General features: G+C 38.5%; 3 protein-coding genes across 19 annotated transcripts in view; 1 reads left to right on the forward strand and 2 right to left on the reverse strand.

Annotated features, from left to right (window-relative positions):
* DDHD2 (DDHD domain containing 2) overlaps positions 1–17,714 on the forward strand; it is a 29,152-nt gene extending 11,438 nt beyond the window's left edge. Inside the window, exons 8-18 of one of the 7 annotated variants that reach the window (XM_036249699.1) lie at positions 322–530; positions 802–869; positions 1,669–1,788; positions 3,094–3,189; positions 4,669–4,794; positions 4,897–5,052; positions 5,325–5,427; positions 5,553–5,723; positions 6,667–6,829; positions 11,084–11,191; positions 17,692–17,714. In XM_036249699.1, the coding sequence (XP_036105592.1) occupies positions 322–530; positions 802–869; positions 1,669–1,788; positions 3,094–3,189; positions 4,669–4,794; positions 4,897–5,052; positions 5,325–5,427; positions 5,553–5,723; positions 6,667–6,829; positions 11,084–11,165 (1,294 nt within the window). In that variant the 3' untranslated portion in view covers positions 11,166–11,191; positions 17,692–17,714. Of the gene's footprint in view, positions 1–321; positions 531–801; positions 870–1,668; positions 1,789–3,061; positions 3,190–4,668; positions 4,795–4,896; positions 5,053–5,324; positions 5,428–5,552; positions 5,724–6,666; positions 6,830–11,083; positions 11,192–11,631; positions 11,891–17,691 lie in introns of those variants that run through there. The other 6 variants (XM_036249698.1, XM_036249700.1, XM_036249701.1 and 3 more) reach the window with 6 other exon arrangements.
* A 48-nt stretch (positions 17,715–17,762) lies between these two features.
* Positions 17,763–21,988, reverse strand: PLPP5 (phospholipid phosphatase 5). Of its 2 annotated transcripts, XM_036249705.1 has the most exons (7): positions 21,882–21,988; positions 21,590–21,698; positions 21,049–21,139; positions 20,556–20,619; positions 19,948–20,072; positions 18,934–19,104; positions 17,763–18,011 (listed from the first exon to the last, which is right to left on the reverse strand). In XM_036249705.1, the coding sequence occupies exons 1-7, from the start codon at positions 21,959–21,961 to the stop codon at positions 17,848–17,850; spliced, it is 804 nt and encodes a 267-aa protein (XP_036105598.1). In that variant the 5' UTR covers positions 21,962–21,988; the 3' UTR covers positions 17,763–17,847. The 2 variants fall into 2 exon arrangements, with proteins under 2 accessions (XP_036105598.1, XP_036105599.1); XM_036249706.1 differs by lacking the exon at positions 21,590–21,698 and having other exon boundaries at positions 21,882–21,984.
* An 810-nt stretch (positions 21,989–22,798) lies between these two features.
* NSD3 (nuclear receptor binding SET domain protein 3) overlaps positions 22,799–25,526 on the reverse strand; it is a 120,941-nt gene continuing 118,213 nt past the window's right edge. For 8 of the 10 annotated variants that reach the window (XM_036249685.1, XM_036249691.1, XM_036249690.1 and 5 more), the window contains one exon: positions 22,805–24,187. In XM_036249685.1, coding sequence (XP_036105578.1) covers positions 24,131–24,187 — 57 coding nt within the window. In that variant the 3' untranslated portion in view covers positions 22,805–24,130. Of the gene's footprint in view, positions 24,188–25,526 lie in introns of all 10 variants that reach the window. The other 2 variants (XM_036249696.1, XM_036249686.1) reach the window with 2 other exon arrangements.

The following is a 25,526-nucleotide window of genomic DNA, read 5'->3' on the forward strand; positions in this document are numbered from 1 at the left end:
GCTGACGCTCTAACCGCTGAGCCAAACTGGCCAGGGCTCTTAATCTCTTGATTACTTTTCTGTCTGTTATTTTCTTGGAATTTGTGTATTGAAGAAACAGAGTTGTTTGTCTAATAGGGCTCACACTGTGAATTTTGTTGATCACATCCCTTTGGCTTCATTAAACATTTCTCTCTGTCCTCCATATTTCCTATAAATTAATAGTTGCTTCTTATATCTTTAAATATCTAAGTCTGAGATTGGAGGCTAAGCTAGATAACTTAAAGGAAGTTATGGAATGTAGTTTGGTTTTCTGCTTAAAATATCTTTTCTTTTTTTCAGAGATCTACAGCGAATAACCCTGCCCAGCATTAACCGCCTAAGACACTTCACCAATGACACAATTCTGGATGTCTTCTTCTACAATAGCCCCACCTACTGTCAGACTATTGTGGACACAGTTGCTTCTGAAATGAACCGAATATATACACTTTTTCTGCAGAGGAACCCTGATTTCAAAGGGGGTGTATCCATTGCTGGTCATAGTTTAGGTAACAAATGAATACTCTGTAAGCAGAGGGGATGATCACATTTTTAGGACACCTGTTTTTGAAGAACAATGTCTTTTATTAGTATCAGATTCAGAGGTCTAGAACTGGTCTGTGATGAAGAATTTGGAAAGGGTTGGAAGGGTGGTGGTAGAGTGGAAAAACTCCCTGCTTCGTAGATTTTGCTACATGGGTAATTAATTGGATTATTACTTTTTTGTATAAAAGACAGCTATTTAGAAATTGTCCCTTCTTTCTTCTATTTTACTTATAGGTTCGCTTATATTGTTTGATATCCTAACAAATCAGAAAGATTCTTTGGGGGATATTGACAGTGAAAAGGTAATTTAGATGTTCAGATAGGTTCTATTTTCTTAGTAAGGATTTCTAGATTTTAAACTTATTTTTTGTTTTTCGCTTACTTTAGTCTCATACCACAGCATTAAATTTACATTTATTTTAACAGACTTATAATTATCTCTGTCATTCTTGGTTCATAGAAGCAAAATAGCAATGTGCTTCTACAAATATTTGCCACATTCAAAAATAACTATATGTATCTTATTTTCCATTATAAACACTGCTGATCGATTAGAATTATAAAGACGTTGAGCTGAAATGGAGTTTGCATATGATAAAATGAAGAATGAATTAGATGCAAGTTGATATAATTTATAGTAATTGTTTGAAAGCAGTGGGAGGACTTGATGTTTAAACATCGCTTTTAGTAAAATAAAGTCCTGTGAACACTTATCTGTAGTACTGAGTTAGTACTTGCATATACTATCTTGTATTTTTTCTCTTTTTAATATAAATGTCCTGTGAGTTCTTCCAGAGCAGGGGCTTTATGTCTTAGATACTGCTTTCCTAATAAAAGCTCAGTAGATGTTTCATTAATGATAATGAACAATGATTTGATAATTATTCACTCATTCATTTTAAAACACATTAAGTTTCAAATGAAGTTGCAAAAACTTAGAGACCAGCACCTCTTAATTTATATTTTGTATAAATCACAGTTTAAAGCTAAGATACATCTCTATGTGGAAATCTTATGTAGTACATATCTTTGTTGCAAAATGGTATTAAAAAAGGAAAATCTAAATGTAGAGAATAATGAGCTTTACAATTTGATTTTTAGGATTCACCAAATATTATGGATCAAGGAGACACACCAACACTAGAGGAAGATCTGAAGAAACTTCAACTCTCTGAATTCTTTAGTATCTTTGAGAAGGAAAAAGTAGATAAGGAAGCTCTGGTAAAAATAATCTTTTACGATATTATGCCATACCATTTTTAGTATTGTTATTGCTTATCTTCATCATACTGCTTAGTAAGAGCCTGCCCTTTAGAAGCATTTTAGTCATAAATACTTTGTTATCATTAGTAATGTTCTTTAGTAGTATGTATTTTTAAATCATATCAAGTGATCTTTGCTTTGTGGGAGTTTAAAGTTCAGAGGAGTCATATTGATATACATACAGCAACAGAGCAAAGACTGAAAAACAGCACAGCTCAGAAAACATGAGAGCAGGAATATATGACCAGTAACTATTCTAGTTCTTATTTTCGGTTATACTTTCCAGAGCTCTACTGTTGATATTTGCTTGTTTATTTGCCACTTTTGTTTTTACTTTGGTTTGTGATACCATTCATTCAGCAGGTATTTAGTAAATGCTTAGTATGATCAGGCATACTATACCAAATACTGAAGACAGAGTGATGAATAAGACAGATATGTTCCCTAAACTCATGGCGTTTATAGTTTACTACTAAAGACACACTTTTTTTTTTGTATCCTCACCCGAGGACATTATTCCGTTTTTTTGTTCCGATAGAGTGGGAGGGAGAGAGAGGAAGAGAGAGAGAGAAACAACAACGCGAAAGGGACATATCGTTTGGCTGCCACCCACAGGACCCAGCCAGGGCTGGGGACAAACTGCAACCAAGGTACATGCCCTGAGTGGGAACTGAACCTGGGTCTCTCGGGATCACAGGCCGACACTCTAACTGCTGAGCCAAACCGGCCAGGGCTAAAGACACATCTTAAATAATAAAAAAGCATAATTAAATTACAATTGTGATAAGTTCTAAGTAGGAAAAGTGCACAGTGTAATTCATAAGAATGTATAGTAGGATGAAGTAACCTAGTTTGGGAGGGTGAAGGAAGACTTCCCTAGTCGGGTGAGGAGCACTTCAGCTGAGATCTTGATTGTTAGTCTGTTTCATGCTCTGTGTTCTTACTGCTTGTGTCCATGAGTAGGAATATAATCTTTCTCAAGGATGTGACATCCAAGTGAGAATGGAAATCAAGGAAGTTTTTTTCTGTCATGAAGTTAGATACCTACTTCTGTTGATTTTTAAAAATGATAGTGTTATCTATATTACTATAGCATTGATACTTTTTATTCTTCTTTAGGCTCTTTTATTAATAAAATACTATTTCTTTCTCTAAGTTATCAATAATATACCACTAGGGAGCCCTAGTAATATGAAGCAAAAAAACATTTACTTGATTTTATTTTGCCTAGAAATAAGAAAGATACTTGACTTCTATACCTAGGCTTTATGTACAGACAAAGATCTTCAGCAAATGGGAATTCCCTTAGGACCAAGAAAGAAGATATTAAATTACTTTAGGACCCGAGAAAATTCAATGGTATGTGCTTAATATAGCTTATAGTATTAAACAATTTTTGACATCCTTATATTCTTTTGCTTTGTGAATTGTTTAGTCTACGGAGCTAAGTAATTTTGTTAATTGGTTTTGGGCTCTGTTTTTAGAAATTAAACATGTTTATTGATAACAATATTATTACCTTTAGAAGTCTTATCTCCCCTAGACTCCTGCTACAATCCTATTTTTCTATTTTTGTCTTATAACCGCTTTATTGAAATATAGTTCATATCACATACCATAAAATTCTCCCTTTAAAAGTATACAATTCAGCTCTGGCTGGGTAGCTCTGTTGTTTAGAGTATAAGCCTGATACACCAAGGTTGAAAGTTCATTCCACAGTCAGGCACACACAAGAATCAACTAATGAATTCATAAATAAATGGAACAACAAATCGATGTTTCTCTCAAACAAACTAGTGAGCTTATAATACACAATTCAGTGGATTTTAGTATATTTAGAATTGTGTAGCCATAACCACAGTCTAATTTTATTTTATTTTATTTTATTTATTTATTTATTTTTTATCCTCACCCGAGGACATTTTTCCATTTTTTGTTCAGGTAGAGTGGGAGGGAGAGAGAGGAACAGAGAAAGAGAGGAACATCGATGTGAAAGGAACACATCGAGTGGCTGCCACCCGCATGACCAACCAGGGCCAGGGACAAACTGCAACCGAGGTACGTGCAGGCCGACGCTCTAACCGCTGAGCCAAACCGGCCAGGGCCACAGTCTAATTTTATAACCCTGCCCCACAAAGAAACACCTCATACCCCTTAGCAGTCACTTCCCATTCCTCCCTTCTGTGAACCACTGATCTACTTTTGGTCTTTATGGATTATCTTATTCTGGGCATTTCATATAAAGAGAGTCATGTAATATGTGCCCAAGTATAACTGGCTTCTTTCTCTTAGGATAACATACTCAAGGTTTATCCATGTTGTAATACTAGTACATTCAGTTTGGCCACTGAATTCCTTCCCATATTTTAGTAGGTAATTATGTTTCAACTTTTTTAGCAGGTTGCTCAGTTCTTATTTAAGGTCCAGTATTTGCATCATTTTCTATACCAGTAGAGACGTTCTACTTGCTTAAATTATAAAGTCATAGCACTTCATTGGACTTAGCAATCCTCAGCGCTCTTTTCCACAGTGCTCTGCTATTGTTTTCTCTCATGATGGTTACCTAAAGTTTCAACTATTATCCAAATGGCTGTGTATAGCTTTCATCATTTTAGAGCATGTAGGGATGTCAATTAATAATTTAAGCCAACTTTTGTTTTTATCAACTTGATCTTGTTTTCATCAGCTTGATCTTGTTTTCTGAGAGACTTTTCCTGGAATTATTGGCTATCATTTCAGAACTTCCCTATGCATCTTTTCAAACTAGTAGAAAACTATATGATTCCTTGGATATTTTTACTACATAGCAGCTCCACAAAACTAGTTTTTATTCTTTAGGGTATTAATAGACCAACTCCACAATCAGCTTCAGGGATGAATATGTCTAATATGCCCAAAGAATCTGAGTTCTGCAGTAGTGCTGATGGTACTGGAAATGACTATCTGGATGTTGGCATTGGACAGGTAACAAAACCAATTCTCTTTGTTCATTTTATTGCCTGTCATTCATATGGTAAGAACAGATATAACTTTTGTTATTGAGATGCTTTTATTTTCTCCTTCCAGGTGTCTGTAAAATACCCCCGACTTATCTATAAACCAGAAATATTCTTTGCCTTTGGATCTCCCATTGGAATGTTCCTTACCGTCCGAGGACTAAAAAGAATTGATCCCAACTACAAATTTCCAACATGCAAAGGTTTCTTCAATATTTATCACCCTGTAAGCATTGAACAGCTCTTTTGGTTTACCTGAATATTAGGGTTTTTTATAAAAGAGGCACACGATTTTCTGTTCTGTTGATTTACTTTTTATGTACTATTCTCTAGTAATGAGACAACTTATAAATAGTATGAATTTGGAAGTGATGTGGCAGAACAACTGTACATTTAAAAAAATGAACTTACAGTCATTCTTGCCTGATACACATTAGCAGTTTTTCAGACTCTCTCTCTTCAGCAGAGGTATATGTAGCTATTGTTTTTCCTATGTAGTTTGATCCTGTGGCCTATAGGATTGAACCAATGGTGGTCCCAGAAGTGGAATTTGAGCCAATGCTGATCCCACATCATAAAGGCAGGAAACGGATGCACTTAGGTAAGACTGAGTACAGAACTTGATAATTCCAGTCAGTGCAAACTGACTGGACCTCATTCACTTTGTTTAGCTGTATTGGACCCTAAACTCATTGTAAACCTGTTCTTTATTCATATGTGTTTCAGAACTGAGAGAGGGCTTGACCAGGATGAGTATGGACCTTAAGAACAACTTGCTAGGTTCTCTGCGGATGGCCTGGAAGTCTTTCACCAGAGCTCCATACCCTGCCTTACAAGCTTCTGAAACTGCAGAAGAAACTGAAACAGAACCTGTATCAAGTTTGGAGAAGCCTAGTGGTCAGTGACACTGTACACATTGATTTCCTACATTAGGCCTGATACGAAGGACTCCATGGTGTTTAGTTCTTATTCTCTGAGGGACTTACTTGGCCCTTTTTATTGTATAGGACCCTTTTTATTATGAGTTCTAATGGGTCTTCAGCTCTGCTAGCCATAAATTGTGGAAGAACATAATTTGTGAGGAAGAATGTCAAGAGAAGCTGGGCATCTGATAATGAAGTTTTAAAACATCCCTAACTTGGGAGCTATGGGGGTGATGTTAAGAGCCTACTCTCTGGAGCACCTTGCTTTTACAGGGGAATATCTGTGTATTCATGGATCAGTTTTATTTTCTTGGCTGGGGACTAGCGAGGATACTCTCCTTTTAATTTCACAGTTAGGCCCTGGCCCGTTTGGCTCAGCAGTTAGAGTGTTGGCCTGCGGTCCAGAGAGACCCGGTTTTGGTTCCCGCTAAGGGCACATACCTTGGTTGCAGTTTGTCTCCGGCCCTGGTTGGTTGTGCGGGTGGCAGCCACTCAATGTGTACCCTTACACATCGATGTTTCTCTCTCTCTTCCTCTCTCTCCCTCCCTCTCTATCTGAACAAAAAAAATGGAAAAATGTCCTCAGGTGAGGATAAAAAAAAAATTATAATTTCACAGTTAACATTGCATTCTTTTGATTTAGTTTTCAACTGTCAAAAGAGTTATCCCTGATTGCATTTAATTTATAAACCATAGGCAGATAAATTGGCTATCAAAGGTGCAGGAAAGGAAAAAAAGGGATTAGAAAAATCAGTGTGACTTGAGAAACTTTAAAGGAATGAGAACAGGAAGATGGGAGAGAGCTTTCTGAACAAAGAGTAGCTGATCTTAAGTAAACTTGGAGTCCAAGGGGAGGTAAGGACAACCGTGGAGGACTGGAAGTTTTTAGATTCCTATTATGGTTCCTCCATATCCAGATGTTAACACAGAAGAGACTTCTGTGGCAGTTAAAGATGAAGTTCCCCCCATCAATGTGGGAATGCTGAATGGAGGCCAACGCATTGACTACGTACTACAGGAGAAGCCCATTGAGAGTTTCAATGAGTATTTATTTGCTTTACAAAGCCATCTATGCTACTGGTAAGTGTTGGTTGGTTGGTTGGTTGAAATTTTTTTTTTCTAATTGTTTCACAGTCTCCAAGGAACCACTGATCTGCTTCTGTCACTATAGATTAGTTTCCACATGACTTTTATATAAATGGAATCTTACTATATACTCCTTTTTTGTATGGCTTCTTTCATTCATCCATGTTGTGTGGATCAGTAGTTCTCTCCTTTCTATTTCTGAGTTGTATTCCATTGTATGAATGTACCACAATTTGTTTAGCCATTCACCTACTGATGGACAATTGGGTAGTTTCCAGTTTTGGGCTATTACCTAACTGCTATCTGTGTTCAAGACTTTGTATGAACATATTCTTTAATTTCTCTTGGGTAAATATCTTGGAGTAGAATCATGGGTAAAATGATTTTTAATTTTTATTTAAAAATATTTTTTTTCTTTATTGATTTTAGAGAGAGATGGAAACACTGATGAGAGAACACATCGATGGGCCACCTCCTGCATGCCCCCCACTGGGGATTTGGCCCACAACCTGGGCATGTGCCCTGACTGGGAATCAACTGGTGACCTGTTGGTGCATGGGTCGATGCTCAACCACTGAGTCACACTGGCTGGGTGGTAAAATGATTTTTTATTTTCCTTTTTTTCTTTATTGATTTTTTTAGAGAGAAAGAGGGGAGTGGAGAAGGAGAGAGAGATAGAAACATCAATGAGAGAGAACATCAATTGGTCACCTTCAGCATGCCCCCCTTGGCCTACAACCTGGGCATGTGCCTGACCAAGAATCGAACTGGTGACATTTTAGTGCATGGGTTAACGCTCAACCACTGAGCCACATCAGCCTGGCGGTAAAATGAGTTTATAAAAGAAACTGCCAAACTGTTTTTCTACCAGCATTTTCCATTCTCATCAGCAGTGCTTGAGAGTTCCGGTTGCTCTATATCCTCAATAACACTTGGTATGATTAGTCTTGTGATTTGTCTCTTAACACTACTTAAAGGGTAATGGCACCTCATTATGATTTTAATTGGCATGTCCCTAGTGCATAACAATATTGTGCATATTTTCATGTTTGCCATCCATATATCTTCTTTGGTGAATTATCTGTTCAAATCTTTTCCCCATTAAAATTGGATTATCTTAGTACGTCGCAAGATTTTTATTTTCTAGTTATGTTTTTCCTCAGGATGTGGTTTTTCATTTTGTTTTGAAGAACAAAAGATTTTGATGAAATCCAATTTATTGATGTTTGTGCTTTTTTGCCATATTTAATAAATCTTTGCTAAATCCAGTCATTAAGATTTCTCCTGTGTTGCAGAAGTTATGTTTTTTTAGCTTTAACAGTTAGGCCTATGATCCATTTTGAGAGATATTTTTTAACATGGTATAAAGTAAGGATTAAAGTTCTTTGTTTTGCATATGACTATCCAATTGTTCCAGCAACATTTGTTGATAAGTTTGAGGTGGAGAAACCTTGGCTATATTTTGTCCCATTATCTATTTGTCTATCATTATGCCAGTTAAATAGTCTTGATTACTATAGATTATAAGTCTTGAAATCAGGTATGTGGGTCCTTGAACTTTATTATTTTGAAATTATTTTAGCTGTTGTAGGTCCTGTGCATTTCCATAGAGGTATGTTTCAGAATGAGCTTGTGCCCTGGCTGGTGTGGCTTGGTTGGAGTGTTGAAAGATTGCGAGTTTGATTCCTGGTGGGGTATGAGAGGCAACTGATCAATGTTTTTCTTTTACATTGGTGTTTCTCTCTCTCTCTCAAAATAAATAGATAAATAAAATTCCCCCTTATTGGAATATGAGTTTTTTTTTTTTTGATATGTGCCCCTAGTGAAAACTGAACCTGGGACTCTCTGGTCCACAGGCCAACGCTCCAACCGCTGAGCCAAACCAGCCAGGGCGGAATATGAGTTTCTTAACCTGAGGTCTGTGTATGGAGTTTATGGGGGATAGAAAAAGTCGATGAATCCAATGAAATCTGTTTATAATTTTGGGTAAATTGTATATGTGATCTTTTCTGGGGAGAAATCCATAGGTTTCATTGGATTCTCAAATAGATTCATGACTCAAAAAAAGTTGAACCACAGATTTAGAGCAATGATTTTCAACCTTTTTCATCTCATGGCACATATAAACTAATTACTGAAATTCTGCAACACACAAAAAAATACACTTTTTTGCCAATCTGACCAAAAATTTGGATAATTTTTATTGATTTTCAAAAATAATAGTAATAGGTAATTACCTACCCTTTTTGCTCCAAAATTACCTTTTATTTATTTATTTATTCTTTTTTATTTTATTTTATTTTTTTATTTTTTTTAATCCTCACCCGAGGATATTTTTCCATTTTTTGTACAGATAGAGTGGGAGGGAGAGAGAGGAAGGGAGAGAGAGAGAGAAACATCGACGTGAAGGGACACATCGAGTGGCTGCCACCTGCACAACCAACCAGGGCCGGGGACAAACTGCAACCGAAGTACGTGCCCTTAGCAGGAACCGAACCCGGGTCTCTCCGGACCACAGGCTGACGCTCTAACCGCTGAGCCAAACTGGCCAGGGCTTTATTTATTCTTTATTGATTTTTAGAGAGAGGAAGGGAGAGGGAGAGAGAGAAACATTGAGAGAGAACACTGATTGGCCACTTCCTGCACGCCTCCCCCCCCCACCCCACTGGGGATTTGGCTCACAACCTGGCATGTGCCCTGACTGGGAATTGAACCAGCGACCTCTTGGTGCATGGTCGACACTCAACCACTGAATGCTCAACTACTGCACCACATCAGCTGGGCCAAAGTGACATTTTATTTTATTTTTTTAATCTTCACCCGAGGATATTTTTACATTTATCTTCAGGCAGAGTGGGAGGGAGGGAGAGAGAGAGAGAAGTCAATGTGAGAGAGACACATCGATTGGTTGCTACCTGTATGACTCCAACCGGGGCCGGGTTAAGAACCGCAAATGAGGTACGTGCCCTTGGCTGGAATTGAACCCGGGATTCTTTGGTCCACTGAGTCACACTAGCCAGGGCCAAAGTGACCTTTTAAAAATACATAGGAACCCTGGCTGGTTTGGCTCAGCGGTTGGAGCATTGGCCTGCGGACCAGAGAGTCCTGGGTTCGGTTCCTGCTAGGGCACGTACCACGAAAAAAAAAAAAAAAAAAAGAATAAAAATACATAGGAGCCTATACTTATACATAAGGATTTCTGCTACCAAGAATTAACCAATCAGACACAACCTTGTTATGTGACATGACCAATAAGATGCAACACTATTATTATATGACCTATATATTTATGGTTGAAGATGGTATTCACACTGGACGGTTATTTTTGTGTTGGCTGTTGTCATTTTTTTATTAGACAGTCTAAGGGAAAAGTAGTCAGTGTCCCTGACTGAATAGGTAGTGCATGTTTTAAAAATTCTTGCAGTACACTGGTTGAAAATCACTGATACAGAGAAATGTTAGAGCCACATATCCTGAAGGCAGTCCTTCATGAATGTTATTTTTTAAATCAAATTTCTTTATGAATTGGATATAAATAATTGTTTGTATATAAACAATATCTAGAAGATGCATGAGAAATTGGTAACATTGCTTGTCAAGATGGGAACTAGTGGTTAAGAAACACGTGGGGGAAGACTTCATTATTACACCTTTGTATATCTTGAATTTTGAACCATGTGAAAGAAAGTAATATTTAAAAACTTAAGGTAAGCCCTGGCCGGTTTGGTTCAGTGGTTAGAGCGTTGACCTGTGGTCCAGAGAGACCCGGGTTCAGTTCCTGCCAAGGGCATGTACCTTGGTTGCAGTTTGTCCCCGGCCCTGGTTGGGTTGTGCGGGTGGCAGCCCCTTGATGTGTCCCTTTCACATCAATGTTTCTCTCTCTCTCTCTCCCTCCCCCTCCCCCTCTATTTGAACATAAAATGGAAAAATGTCCTCGGGTGAGGATTAAAAAAAAAACAAAACAACTTAAGGTAAGCAATTGGATGGCTCTTCCATATTGTCCCAAGAATGAGTTCTTTGGAAAGGGAACAGTTCTTGGTCATTTACTGCTAGCTTTTTTATATTACTAGACATAATGCTAGACATCTAAACCACTGCCAATTACATCACCTTTGAATTGGACTTTTTGCAGTAGTAAAAAGATGAATTTGCAAGGTGGTTGTGTAGATTAAATGAGTTAATATACGTAAGGCATCTAGTACAAATGTTAGTTCCTTCTTTTAATTAACATACATTTTCTCTTTTTAGGGAGTCTGAAGATACAGTATTGCTGGTCCTCAAAGAAATCTACCAAACCAAGGGTATCTTCCTTGATCAGCCTTTACAGTAAAAATTAATCTTCTATGGCTGCCTAATGTAAGTTTTTAAATGTCATGTATATAGAAAGAACTGTGGAGTGTTGGGCCCTTTATAAATATACTTTTCTGTTGCCTGTCACCAAACTCTAGGTTATTATTCATTTTTAGAGGGACTTTTTAAAATTCATGGGGAAAAGGTGCTATAGTGCTGTGATGAATGTGTGTGTGTGTGTGTGCATGTGTGCACATGTGCGCTTTGCTGTGATTTGATCCAATAACATTTGTCATTTATAGGATCCAAACTCAGAAAATCTTAATAGTTCTGATCGTCTAAGAGTTACCATAGCAACAGTTACAGTTGTACTTACAAGCAGCTCATCCTGAGACTTAAATTACTCAGTCTTTTAAATACATATCTAACATATATTAGACTCTGGCATTCCCTGGGTGCCTTCCCGTTGTGACTCATGGTGACCTCTTTTCCCCTCTCTCCCCTAGATGGACATTGAAGGGCCCTTCCCCAGAAAATCCACCTGTTTGTTGCTGCAGTTTTCCTCTCAACTGCCTTTCTTGCATGTTGCCTGCCACTTACCATTGAGGGCTTTGGAAGATAATCTTCCATTTTGGAAGTGAGTGGAAAAACAAAGGGAAGATACCTTATTTCATTTTACCACTGGCTTCATATGAATACTTGCCATTCTTTCTTCATAGCTGGGGGTAGTTTGCATCCTTACCTCTTTGATAATAGTGTATAGGTACCATACTTGATTGCTTATTATGTGAGATGGTAGTAAGTCTTCTTTGGGTTTGGTTTTGGGTTGATAGAAATTTTTCTAGGAAGTGTTCTAGCTTGGAAGCAGACTGTTGTTTCAGTAGGCACTTGGGGTATACTCATCTCTCATTTGTGTTCTTGCAACTGAAGGCTAAGTCTAAATGAATATGGAAAGACTGTTGGGCAAATTCTGTTGAGCTATCTTTACAAATTCTGTATGAAGACAGACTAAAATGTAGCTTAAAGAAAGTATTGTTTACTCTCTACAGCTGACAGATTTATTGCTAGCAATAACTGATGCTCTGCTATTAATTGTTTTTCCAGCTCTTTGGCTCCTCTGAGAGTCAAAAGTGGACAATTTAGTTCACAATAGGTGTACTTTTTTTTTTCTTTATTGATTTTAGAGAGAGAGGAAGGGAGAGGAAATTGATCAACCGCCTCCTTCCTTCCCACCCCACTGGGGATTTGGCCCACAACCTGGACATGTGCCCTGACCGGGAATCAAACCAATGACCTCTTGGTGCATGGCTTGACGCTCAACCACTGAGCCACACTGGCCAGGCAGGTGCACCTTTATAATGCAAAGATGTTATATATCTGGATGAAGTCTAACTTAGTTATTTGATAGTAGCTTCTGTTCTTAAGTTGAGGGTAAAGCTATAAAGGCTGACAAACCTGAAATTATACAGCCTTGAATAAATAAAATCACTTAGTGGTGCATTTATGGTGAAGTAGAATTTGTGTGAGTCACCTGCCATATTTAGTTGAGTGAAGGTAGTATTGTGTGTCCTCTTTAAAAACACTTTGTAAACATCGTTGCCTTCTTAGGTGCTCATAAACCAGAATGCTTATTTAAAAGGCTCATGGCATAGGCCTTGTTGTTGAGCTGGTACGTTTGGCTAGGGGGAAATGTTTCTTGGGAAAGAAAAACCTATGCAGTAAAGAACAGCTACTGCAGAGTCGGTGTCAGAACATGCAAAGTGAGATATGCCTTGAAGAAAATGGGTGAATATAGACTAATATTTTCCCAAGCATTTGCTCACCACTATGCTGTAGGTATTTTCTTTCTCATTGGTCAGAGTTTGTCATTGTCTTTGCAGTGTTCTTTGTGATGCACTCTTCTCAGATTTCCACAGGCTGTTGGGTGGCATAGCAGGCAAGCTGTGTATGTGTGTGTTTTTAATAAATGTATCATGGTATCAAAAGCACTGGCACTTAATATTCACTTACGTATCCCTTCAACAGCAGTGCTCTTTATCCCTTTCTGGAGAGAAAAGGAAAAGGAAGGCTACTTACTGTCACCTTAGAGATGGTAGAGGTTTGTTTGGGTACAGGTCAGAGCCTGGCCTTTGTCCATCTACTTATAAACTAATGCTGACTAAACCACTAAACAGTTTCAGATAAATTGAATATTTTATTTTCTTTGTATGTAAATTCTGAGTTGGAAATAAGGGTTATTGAGAATTAAGTAGCATTCAACATATATTACAGGGAAAGCTTTTGGCCTTCATATTAGCAGAATTGGTACTATTTAGGAGTAAACCAAAGGACAAGCAAGAGTGAGTTCTTATAACCAAAGATGAACAGCGTAACTGTGGATAGCTAGACAAACCACTGCTTGTTCTAAGAAATGTTTCCTTCCTGATGGTGAGGGGCAGGTAACTGTATAAGAGCTTTATATCTTGTTATCATGATTGTATATTACACAGGGTAATAAGCTTGATTTTTTTTCCCTCTGGAAATGGAAATATTTATTCATATAATTGTATAGCTTTATAAAGAAAAGTAATGAAGGTCAATGACTTATAAGTCATCTTAGGATCTACCAATTTTAAACTCTGCTGAATAAGGCAAGCTGAAGTGGGTGGCAAAATTATCTCTTAGTTTCCCTGTCCATCCTTAGTAGCTGAATCAATGGGTATCCTTATACACAAAGTTATGTTGAGTTAGTAAAGGTTAATTGTTTCACAGGACTACATATGAAACCAGTCATCTCTGTACTAGTCTTCTCTGTCCTGGTTGTAATTATACAAAGAAGTCACCATATTTATATTTTAATTCACTAGCATCTTAGGGAATATATTTCATTAAAAAGAAAAAGCAACTCTATTCTAAAAGTTAAGAAACATCTAGAAGAAAATACAAATAAGAATTCTAATCATGAAGCATTGTGATAAGGCAGTGGATGCCTTTCTGGCTAGAAATAACAATGAAACACTTTAAAATGATGACCAAATGGATATCAAATATATTCTGAAATGACATCTAACATAGAAAGTTTCACTCGATTCAGAGAGCTTCTGGGTAGGTACAGGGAAAGTAGTGAGCCAGGAGAGGGCACGGAAGCTCCATGTCCTTTCCTATATCTTGCCCTGTGCATCTTTTCTACCTGGCTGTTCTGCATTCAGCTGTCAACGTAAGAACATCCAAACCTGCCTCTCTCCTTTGCACATTCACTCCCTTAATTATTAAGCCCTCAGGACCATTAGGTTCTGGTCAGCATCAAACAGTTTTAGGAACAAGGCCTAGGGTCTTAATGATGTGACCGTTTTTCTTTTTTATATTTTTTGCAACTTCCCAAAATCTGCAGAAAGATCAGATTTGCTTATTCTTGTTCAATTAACAGCCAGATGAAAGATTTCATAGGTGAGTTCTTGAACAAAGAGCTTCTGTTGTCTTGGAACTTTGGGGCCCTGGCATGCTGGCCCATGAAAGAATTCTGATTCCTCATCCTGGAAGCTGTGATAAGCTTGATTTAAATCCTTTAGTTGTGTGTGTGTATATATATATATATATATATATATATATATATATATTTCAAATAATTTTTTATTTTTCAATTACAGTTGACATACATTATATTAGTTTCAGGTATACAACCTAGTCATTAGACATTATATAATTTACTAGGTGTTCATTCCAATAAATCTTGTACCCATCTGACACCATACATAGTTATTAGAATATTGACTATATTTCCTATTCTGTAACTACCAATTTGCACTTGTTAATTCCTTCACCCCTTTCATCTGGCAACTATTTAAATGTTCTCTGTATCTATGAGTCTGTTTCTGTTCTGCTTGTTCGTTTATTTTGTTTTTTAGATTCAATTGATAGGTATGTATTACTGCCATTTTATTGTTTGTCATTTTGATCTTTATTTTTCCAGAAGACCCTTTAACATTTCATGTAATACTGATTTGGTGGTGATGAGCTCCTTTAGCTTTTTCTTGTCCGGGAAGCTCTTCTTTATATGGTTGTTGCTCTGAATATTTCTTGCCAATCCCTTCTGGCCTGCAAAGTTTCTGCTGAGAAATCAGCTGACTGTCTTATGGGAGTTCCCATGTAGGTGACTTCTTTTCTCTTGCTTCCTTTTAAGATTCTTTGTCTTTAACCTTTGCATTTTGATTATGATGTATCTTGGTGTAAGCCTTTTTGGGTTACTCTTTTTTGGAACTCTGCATTTCTTGGTCTAGTAAGTCTGTTTCCTTCACCAGGTTAGGGTAAGCATGAAGTTGTCCCAGAGGCTCCTTAAACTATCCTCATTTTTTGGATTTTTTTTTTAATGTTCTGATTGGGTGTTTTTTGCTTCCTTATATTTCAAATTGCTGATTTGATTCTCAGCTTCATCTACTCTACTGTTGATTTCCTGTAAATTACTCATTTCAGTTAATATTTCCTTCATTTCTGACTAGTTCTTTTTTATGGTTTGCATGCTTTTTCATGCTGCTGAAGTTCTCACTAAATTCCTTGAGCATCCTTACAACCAGTGTTTTGAACTCTGCACGTACATTGCTTGCCTCCATTTTGTTTAGTTCTTTTTCTGGAATTTTGTTCTTTCATTTGGGACATTTGTCTCCTCATTTTGGTAGCTTCCCTGTGTTGGTTTCTATGTATTAGGTAGAGCTCTGCATCTTCCAGGCATCGTAGAGTGGCCTAATGTAAAGAGTGTCCTGTAGTGTCTAGTGGTGCAGCCTCCCCAATGACCCCAGCTCCAGGCGCATCCCCTGTATGGGCTGAGGACACCCTCCTGTTGTAATTGAGCCTTGATTGGTGTTGGCATGTCAAAGGGAGGGATTTTAGTTGTATATTATTTGTACTATTTCAGTTGTATCAATTGCAATCTTTTGACCAAGTCTATTTTAAAACTCTGGTGGAGTATCATTTTTTACATAGTCCCAACTCCAGAACTGGTATTGCATATCTTAGCAAAAGAGATTGTTTGCATGGAAAGATTAATTAACACTGATTAGCTTTATAATATGTTGCACTTTTTGAAATGTTTTGTTTTTTGTTTTTGTTTTTTACATGATTACATTTAAAACTCTAGTACATGATGAAATAAATTGACCCACTGCCTACTGTTACCTGGCTCATCCATCATACAGTAAAGAAAATCAGTACAATAACCATTTTCTCTTCCCCTATGGATGGATTACTAAACACATTTTAAAAATAAAAGTTTTGAGCAAAGAACTGATATTTAAGTTCTTTTCCCTTGCCTGGTGTTTTCATTATCATAGGCAGATATAGTTCAGAGTTTAAAGCACAGGTATTTTAGGTAAATCCTGAGACTATCCTTTGCTATTTACATTCATTGCCACTCTTGTAGTTGAATCACTATGTCAGAGGGGAAACCAGTGTTTTACTCTGAAAATGTTCCAGCTCTCAAATGCTACACTAAATACAAAAAAAAAGCATATTCATCATTTTGAGTATCACATTTACAGAAGGAAAAAGATACACTGAAAATATGTTATAGAAATATATAAGACAAGGTCATATTTAACATATAATCTCAATAAAGAGAAAGGTAGTTGTAGGTACTATAGCATCAGTTCTGATGATGTCCTGTAATTGTTCTTTATAGTTCATTGTGAAGAAGGGACAGAAAAAGATTTGTCCTCCAGATAATGCCTATAATTTTTCTTTCCTGCCTCTGCCAGTTGGCAAAGTTGATGCATTTGGGCAGATCTTCAGTCATGAATGGAGAGAAGGAAGTTATGACAAATGAGGTAGAAACAGTCATCAGCTGTTAGCACTGAAACCACACTCCTATTTTCTTTTTTATTGTGTTTACTTAGTAATTTGACAAATAATTTATGTCCACAGTATTAAAAATAGACAACACTGCCCTGGCTGGTTTGGCTCAGCAGTTGAGCGTTGGACCGCAGATCAGAGAGTTGTGGGTTTGATTCCGGTCAAGGGCATGTGCCTCAGTTGCAGTTCGGTCCCCAGCCCTAGTTGAGGACGTGTGGGAGACAACTAGTCAATGTGTCTCTCTCACGGTGATGTTTCTCTCTTCCACTCTATCTGAAGATAAATGGAAAAATATCCTTGGGTGAGGATTAAAAAAGAAAAAAAAGACAGTATTATCTAGCTGTACTTGGATAAGATATGCTTAGCAATGGTAAACCAGCCAGAAAAGGACAGTTTTCTATATAAGGCTTGATGGAACTGTCACCAAAGAAAGTAAACAAAACCAAAATAATTTAGTTGGTCATGCCGTAAATTTTAAGATTTTGAGGTATGGTAAATGAAGTTTTGAGAATTAACTCTAGTTTCTAGGATAAAGTAGGACTATGAAAAGGCTTCTTTGTGACAAGATCCTTCTTTAAGAAAGGCATTTATATTAAATGTAAAAACACCATAGATCTTGGGATACCAATCTTACGGACCAGATTCATACGCTGTTAGAGGAGTACTGAAAGATCTCTTTATCCGAATGTGTGGCATACAGTAGTGAAAAAGAACTTTGAGTCCTCATGATGAATTCATGTGAGCAGGGGCGAAACTGCATAATCATATGGAAGCGGAATGAAGTGCTGATGTCCTCACTTGCACCTTTTAAGAGGTCAAAAGGTAGGAAATTCTTGTCATCCCATGGTCCAGATAGAAGGGGTTGATTCACCTATTATTCTCTATAGCAGTAGCTCCAATTTCTAAATATCAAAATGATAAGGATCAATAGAATTCTTTTGTGTAGTGGGAAGTACAAGTCTGTTGTGAAGTGGTTTATGGCATTCTGCATCAGTCAGAGGAGGATAATACTGCCTGTAGCAGACATAGGCAAATGTCAGGCCAATCATGGATCCAACTAGCACATCTGAAGAGAGGAGAGAAAGTCTTAATCATACTAGACTTAAATCATATCAGATAGCACAGAGTATAGAGAACTTGACCCTCTAGGTTATTCTAGTTGTTTGGGCTGCAAAAACCCAGGTTCAGGTCTTTCTCAGTTTCATCACATAGTTTACAGAATTATCTTTATCAGATTGTTCTCTAAACACCAAATGAAAACACATCTTTAGTTAAGTCTAAGAAGCTTTTTTCCAAATACACTAGATTGATATTTTTTAAGTTCAGAAAAATAACACAGTTTCACTTCACACTATTAACAGTTTTCATTGTTTTTCAGTAGTTAGAGTTCTTGAGGAAGGAATAAACTTTTTAGGAGTTGCTGAACTCCTTACTTTATGCTTAAAATAGGTCTCCTAAGGACCTCTGGGCAAAACTGTCAGTTTTGTGTGTGTGTTTTTTTTTTGTACGTGTGTGTGTGTGTGTGTGTGTGTGTTTTAACTGGGTTTTCTGTGAAGATATCCTATCATTTGGATGTTCTACTATATCATTCAACTTAAATTTTTTTGGTTAAATTATAATTACAATTTTAAATTTCCCTGAATTTTAGTTTCATTTCTCAACACAATCTCATGACATTGAACTTGATTTTTAAGACAGTAAGTTTGAGGTGTGTTGTAAATAACTTCTTATAATTCTAAATTTATGATGCTTCAAAATAATGGAAAAATCAGAACATTCCAAATCCTTGGTAGTCTCTTTAAAAGGTAACTGTACTTTCTTATCTTTCATGTGGTTATAAATGAATTATTCTTAGTACAAAACCGATCCTATCCCATACTCTTCGTTCAGCAGACACTTAGTGAGAGTCTCCTCTGTGCCAAGAGCTAGGGATAAAATGATGAGTGATAGATACATGGAAGCTTCCATGGCATGAAGACCTTGCTTACCTTGCCAGTGATGCTTGTAGTCACAGGTGCGGGACAGTGCAATCACAGTTGCAAAAAGCAGAGGTGATAGAAAGGCACAGAATCTCCAAGATTTCCCACGGCCTTGTGGTGTAAAGCAATGTAACTTCCCTGCCAGGTAGAAGGAAGCAAAGGCCAGACCAGCAAATGCAACTAGAAGGGGGAAAAACTGTTAGTGTATGTCTTTTAGAGGAAGTTATCTCACTAATCTGCAACTAGGGGGATAGGAACATGTTTTATCCCTTTTTTGTATACTTCTGGGGTAAAACTGATTATGAGGGAGAGGGAAACAAGAGGAAAAAGAAAACACTTTATTTTGTGTTCCAAAGTTAATATTTATCCCAAGAATAGTTTTTGGAATACTAGTTGTATGACTTTAGGGAGGTTACTTAACTTCTCGATGCCACAGTTTTCTCATGTATAAATGGTAAATAATAATAGTACCCATTTCATTGGGCCAGTACAGTGTCAAATGAGGTAAGCATCTAAAATGCTTTCCAGCCCTGGCTGGTGTGGCTTGGTTGGGCAATGTCCAGTGCACCGACTGGAAGGTTGCCAGTTTGATCCTGGTAGGGGTGCAAAGGAGACAGCTGATCGATGTTTCACACTCACACCAATCTTGCTCTCTTTCTCTCCCTCTCCCTTCCTCTCTCTCAAAATCAGTAAAAAAAATCTTTAAAAAAAAAAAAGAGCTGTCCAAAACACCTGACACATAGTGTCAAAGGTTAGTTAATATTTCTATGACCAGTTCCAGACTGTAGGGTCTAGCAACTAATACAATAATAAAATATTCAAATCTCATTAAGGTAAACTACCTTCCCTATTCTTGAATATTTACCCTAATATTTGAGGCTCAGGCTTGTGAAATCTTGGGGTTCTTAAAGAGGGTAGGGGTTCTCAAACAATAGTGAGATGTTTCCATCCTCACAAGTTTCATACATTAAAGTCAATGAGCCCCCAAAAAACATAGTAGTAGAGTCCACATGGTAGGCATACAGGAAGAATGTCCACTAGGGAAGCTCTTACGGCCCTCGTTCACCACGTCCTTATCCCCCGTGCACATCAAGTCAGAATGGGCTTGCCCATCAGGAAAGCAGCGGTAGAAGAAGTCTGGGCGTGGCCTAGAAGAAATGACATGTTCTCCACAGAGGTCATCTACAACTCCAGAAATTAATTTTGGCGTGTCAGACATCAACAATCCTATTAATTGTTGGCCAAATAGTGTCCTGGGCAAAATAATGAGATTGATTAGGATGGTCACCACTAGAGAAAAGCTTTATTTCCAGGATCAACATTTAATTGGGGGGGGGGGGACACTCCAGCACATGATTAATTTTTAGGGCAAAGAACAAGTCACAATGCAGCTTCCGGGGGTATTCTAGCTTCAATGTCCACTGACATTCCTGGGAAATGCTGAAATGCTGTTTGGGGCAGAAAAGAGCCCAAGTGTCACCCGCAGGATTAAGGTGCAGGGAAGGGAGCAAGTACAGGCTGAGAATTAAGAAATTTATAAGGAGAAAGATGTGTGCTGAAGTGCCATTAACCATCTCCTGCTAAGGTAAGGGCTAAGGCAGACACTGGGGTTGCTAACTCTTGTCACTTACCTCCCCACTATCAGTTTCATTGTGTTGGTAAAGATACCATTCAGAACCAGGGCAAGGCTGGCAGCTGGAAAGCAAAGAAACTTAATGTTAGTGGCATCTGCCTAGAAGGAATTGCATGGTCACTGTCTCATTAAGACAGTAGCCGTGGCCTTTCTGAGATAGAGGAATGGTGGGTCTCCAACCAGAGCTGACTGTAAAAAAAATTCTGGCCCCCAACAACTGACTGCTCTGTTGTAGTACAGGGAGAACTTAAGTATTAGGGTGAAAACATTTCTGAGGTACAAATAATCCAAGGTATTTAGGTACACTGTGAGGTTAACCAAGTGCTTCAAGTGTTCTTTTTCTGTTTCCCAGGGTAACAAGTAGGATGCAGGGTAGATATAATTACTTCAGGGACACAGAACTTAGTGGCCTCCACACACTGAGGCCACAAACCCTGCCTTCTCAATCCAGCAGTAAGATAAGACACCAGCTAGGAAGGGGTAGCTCTTACCCAGGCAGGCTTGTTTGCTGTCTGTTGTGTCTGCCTTCTTGAGACATTTGGCCAGGAGGATCAGAGACAGTGGCGAGAAAAATGCAATGACCTGAACCAGAAAACGTCAAAGGTTAAAAACCAAAGTCACAAAACTAACTGTTAAAGGAGCTCCTACTGGGAAGAGGGATGGAAGTGACAGAGCTCATGTACCAGACCCATCCGTGTCCCAGGAAAGAATTAGCATTTCGGTGTCTAAGGGATAACTGGGCTCGGGCAGTTCTTCCAGTGTGCACGTCATTATTCTAAATGACCATTTACTCCAGGCCATCCTAAGGAACAGTGCTTACGGAACATGTCTCTTCAACGGAAACAGACTGATAGCTGCTCTCTCAGTGTGGATCTTAAACATTAGGAAGCAACACCTTAGCACATCAACAAAGGGAGTAATATGTTCCCTACAAAGACCATTTTGGAGTCAGAATGACCACTTTCGCTTCCCAGCGTTAAAGCTCAGTAATAAGTAGTAAGGGGTAGAAGGAAGGGCTAGTTCTCCACGCACAAACATCGACTTGGTAGGGAAATACTCTGCTTCCACATACGGATTCCGGTAAAGCCACATCTCCTCCGGTTGGATTAGCCTCTGGAAGGGGGGGAGAAGCTCTGTTACCCTGAAGGGAAACAAAAAAGAGCAGTGTGCTTTGCTTTGCTTTGCTTCCTCCTGGCTTCCCGCGGAAGAACCCCGACCTGGGGGGCGGGGCGGACGCGCCTCGGGGAACCGGCGGTGGCCACAGGACCGCCCTGTCGGTGCAATAGGGTGCCGGGCCCTGGGGTCCGATCCTTAAACCACTTACAGGAAAGCTGCAAACAATGCGATCCGCAGGCCCAGTTCGGCCCCGAAGGCCCCCGCCTCTGCACTCCCCACCCGGCCCATTCGGCTGCTCAGCCGGGCAGAGCTCTCTGCCGGCCGGGACCGACGCACGCTGACGTGGCAGCCGCTGCGGTGGGGACGCAGGGCCGCCCCTGGGAGGCCGGATCTCAGAGCGGCTGTCAGCGCCCGCTGGCGGGCACTCCGGGAACTGCAGGCAGGGCAGGCGTTCAGCCACCTTCTTACCCCAGCCAGGTCTGCAATCTGGGGAGGAGTGGCATCTTCGTGGTGTTCTCAGAATATCACCTAGCAAAAGGAACGAAAAGCAAGCAGTGCTGTTCTCTGATACTTTGGGCAAGGAGCATGCTCCCGGTGTCCAGCAAAGCTGCAGATTACCTTTCTGTCTGATAAGCAATGGGATGAAAGTGATGGCAATCTCCCGGTCATGTCCTTCGCCAGCTAGCCAGTTCCTGGATATTCTCAGAGGACACCAAAGCCAAGTAGCAACATTCTCCAAAGACCTTTCCTCCATGAACACAAAACAAAACCCCTGGACTTTTGGATCCCAATTTATTAGCAGCATAGCATGTTAAAGAAAGATGTAGTTAAGCTCTCACACAGGACTTGCTGTGCTGCAGGCCTCACTGACTGAGGGTAGACATACTGGGTCATGCAGCCCCGCAGCTAGGTCCCCTCCCCCATGAAGGCCTTTGGCCCAGTGAGTTATAGCAAGAAAACTAGGCAATGAACAAGTCCACATATTTAATTTGGAACATACAGGTCAATTTATTGAAGTCAATCTCAAGCGAAATCTGAAATCAGTGGAATGTCATTAAAAACCTTTCCAAATTAATCCTTACGAAAGTAAAAACAAAACAAAGCAAAAAACCACATTTGAATTCCAAAGTATTTGTAAAATTAAAAAAGGCAACATCTCAGTAAATATAATATACAAAAATTATATGTTCCTACCAGCACACACAGCAGAGTAAGCAGCTTAAATATTACAGGCAATCCTAAATACACGATAACAAGTCAACAAGAAGCTATCTATATACAGGTTAACCAAGCTTTGCACACTTCACACTATGCAATAAAACATAGGCCAATCAAAAAATCCCCAAAATATATATCTTGAAGTCTGCGTGGCAACATCAAGTCAATATACAGTGATGCCCTAGTGGAACACCCCTAGGGAAAATTAACACTAATCCCTTAGTGTCGAGCTTCTAGCCAAGTCACAGAAACTCAAAAGAGATTGACTTTAGTGAATATTGGTGCTTTGTTATTAAAGACTCAAGTCTCAAGTGATTTAGGCGAAATAACATTTCACAGGATCTACAAAGTTTATTACAGATAAACAAAGTACAGAAATAACCAATCTACAAAGGTTATCATAGATAAAGATCACAAGGAAATGAAAACAGAATCTAGGTATCTGTGTTTGTTGTGCAATATCACAAGTGGGTACAAATGAATTTCTCATTAATTCCAATTATGCACACACCCTTGTATATAAAAAGAATCTTATTAGCCAGTTGTAGTCATCATTTAGCATCTTGGTTGTCAGTGGCAATAATGATTTTCTTTTTTAACATAATGCTTTTCTTTTTTAACATAGGGTATGTGACAGCACAAATGAAAGAGATATAAACGACAACAAAGTAAAAATAAATTTTATCCAGTCCACTTCCAAACTGACAAGAATACTTTATCAATACCTAATCCAGGTAATCTACTGGATATTGAGAGCCATTCACACATATCAGAAGTCTGTGGCAGGCAGAGAAGGGGAGTACTGGAACCTGAGGGTGTTTCTTGCCAATATGCAGATACAGTAATGTCACATAAGAAAACAGGACTGAATAAATGACTTTGGCAGCTATTCGTCTTTTCCCTTTTACTTACACATTAATGACTTTCATAGACTATCAAAGATCAGGTAATTCTCTTCCTCCTCCCCCCTCATATGTGCCACAAACACCTTAACTGGTTACTTAAGCAATGGACTGACGAAAAAAGAATGGAAATGGTTTTTTAAATACACAGCTTACACTCAGCATTTTAGGAATGTAACATAAGTGCAAATTTTTTTGTCCCCTACACAGGCATATATTAAAAGGAAAGAAGAGGTGCTTGGGTTGACAAAATGATAAAATAAAGAACATACATAGAAAATATTCATAAAAATGTTGCTGGCATACCATGCAGGAGTCTCTCCCTCAAATGTGTACATTAAATCAGATCTTTACTGTGAACATGCTCTCCCATTTGCAGAACTTCACTTTTAATCTAAGTGAAAGAGGATAAGAGACTAGGCTATTTATTTTCAAAACAGTATATAAAACAATGCTTTTTACTTCATACATTTTAAAATAACTGTTAAAATAAGGAGAATCTGAAGAATTTCAAGTACTTAAAAAACCTGATTCAATGAGGCAGAGGTCTCAATGTTAAAGTGACTACTTCGTACCTGTGGTAAACATTATCATTCCCCTCCCTTACCCTACTATAACCCCTTTCTCTCCCTGTGCCCACCCCAGATAAAAGTTGGTAGATTTCAGTATATACAAATTTCCAACTTTTCAATATTTGTTAATACATGACAAAGTTGTCCAATTATATCTATTCTCTAGTTTATCTAAAAATGGAAGCAAGTTCTCCTCTTCGTATACAAATAACCAGAGACCAATTCTGTGTGGCCCTAGGCCAGAGGAAATTATTCCAAATGATCACTTCACGTCTGCAGCAACTTGGACAACTTGGGGGTAGCTAGATGCATTAGCCTTATAAGAAGTAATGCAAGTCTAATTTTCACTGCCCATAAAGCAACTTCCCAGTATCGTCGTACCTCAGGTACAAGTGCATCAAACATAAGTTTCCAAAGCTATAACGTGTTTTCATATCCTGTTGGGACACAGCAAGTGGCAGCACCTTGACTTTAAGGTGAACGTTAAAGGAAGAGCTTTGTATTTAAAAATGAAACAAAAGACAAGCAACAAATGCTGGGTAGTCCAGAGATTATACTCTGTGTAGCTGGCCTGTTTCCAAACTGCAGATCTGTTTTTGACACTGATTGGAACACACCATGCAACAAACTACTCAAAAAGGAAGCTACTTCATGAACCAGGAAAGAAAGTTGTTCAACAGCCTGCCCTATCCAAGAGTCCTTTACATGATTATCTCAGAATTTCACAACATTATTTACAGGCATGTTACCAAATATTTGGAAATGGCAGAAGGGAACTAGGAGCAGCTTTACCTGCCCCCATTATTATTATTATTATTATTATTATTATTATTTAGTTCTGAGATTTGTTCCTAACTTGAACACACAGAAATCTCCAAGTTTCAATGATTCTAATAGCCTATTCTATAACTTAGACCAGATTATTTTTGAGGATTAAGATAAGAGTGGGAGTTTGTAAAAACAAAAAATAAAAACCCCACCTTACCCCTAGTTCTAGCCTGATTGAATACTAAAGAAATGACTCGAGTCCCACCACTGCTTTAGCCTTCCATAAATGAAAGGCTATGTACTCCCCTTCTAAGCCGGCTACAGGCAGCTCTCTTGATTCTCATACCAGCCATGGTCCAGCCCCTCTCTCCACTGCACGGCATCTGGAATTGT

This window comes from Molossus molossus, unplaced genomic scaffold (genome assembly GCF_014108415.1).
Source record: "Molossus molossus isolate mMolMol1 unplaced genomic scaffold, mMolMol1.p scaffold_m16_p_9, whole genome shotgun sequence".
Lineage (NCBI taxonomy): Eukaryota > Metazoa > Chordata > Mammalia > Chiroptera > Molossidae > Molossus > Molossus molossus.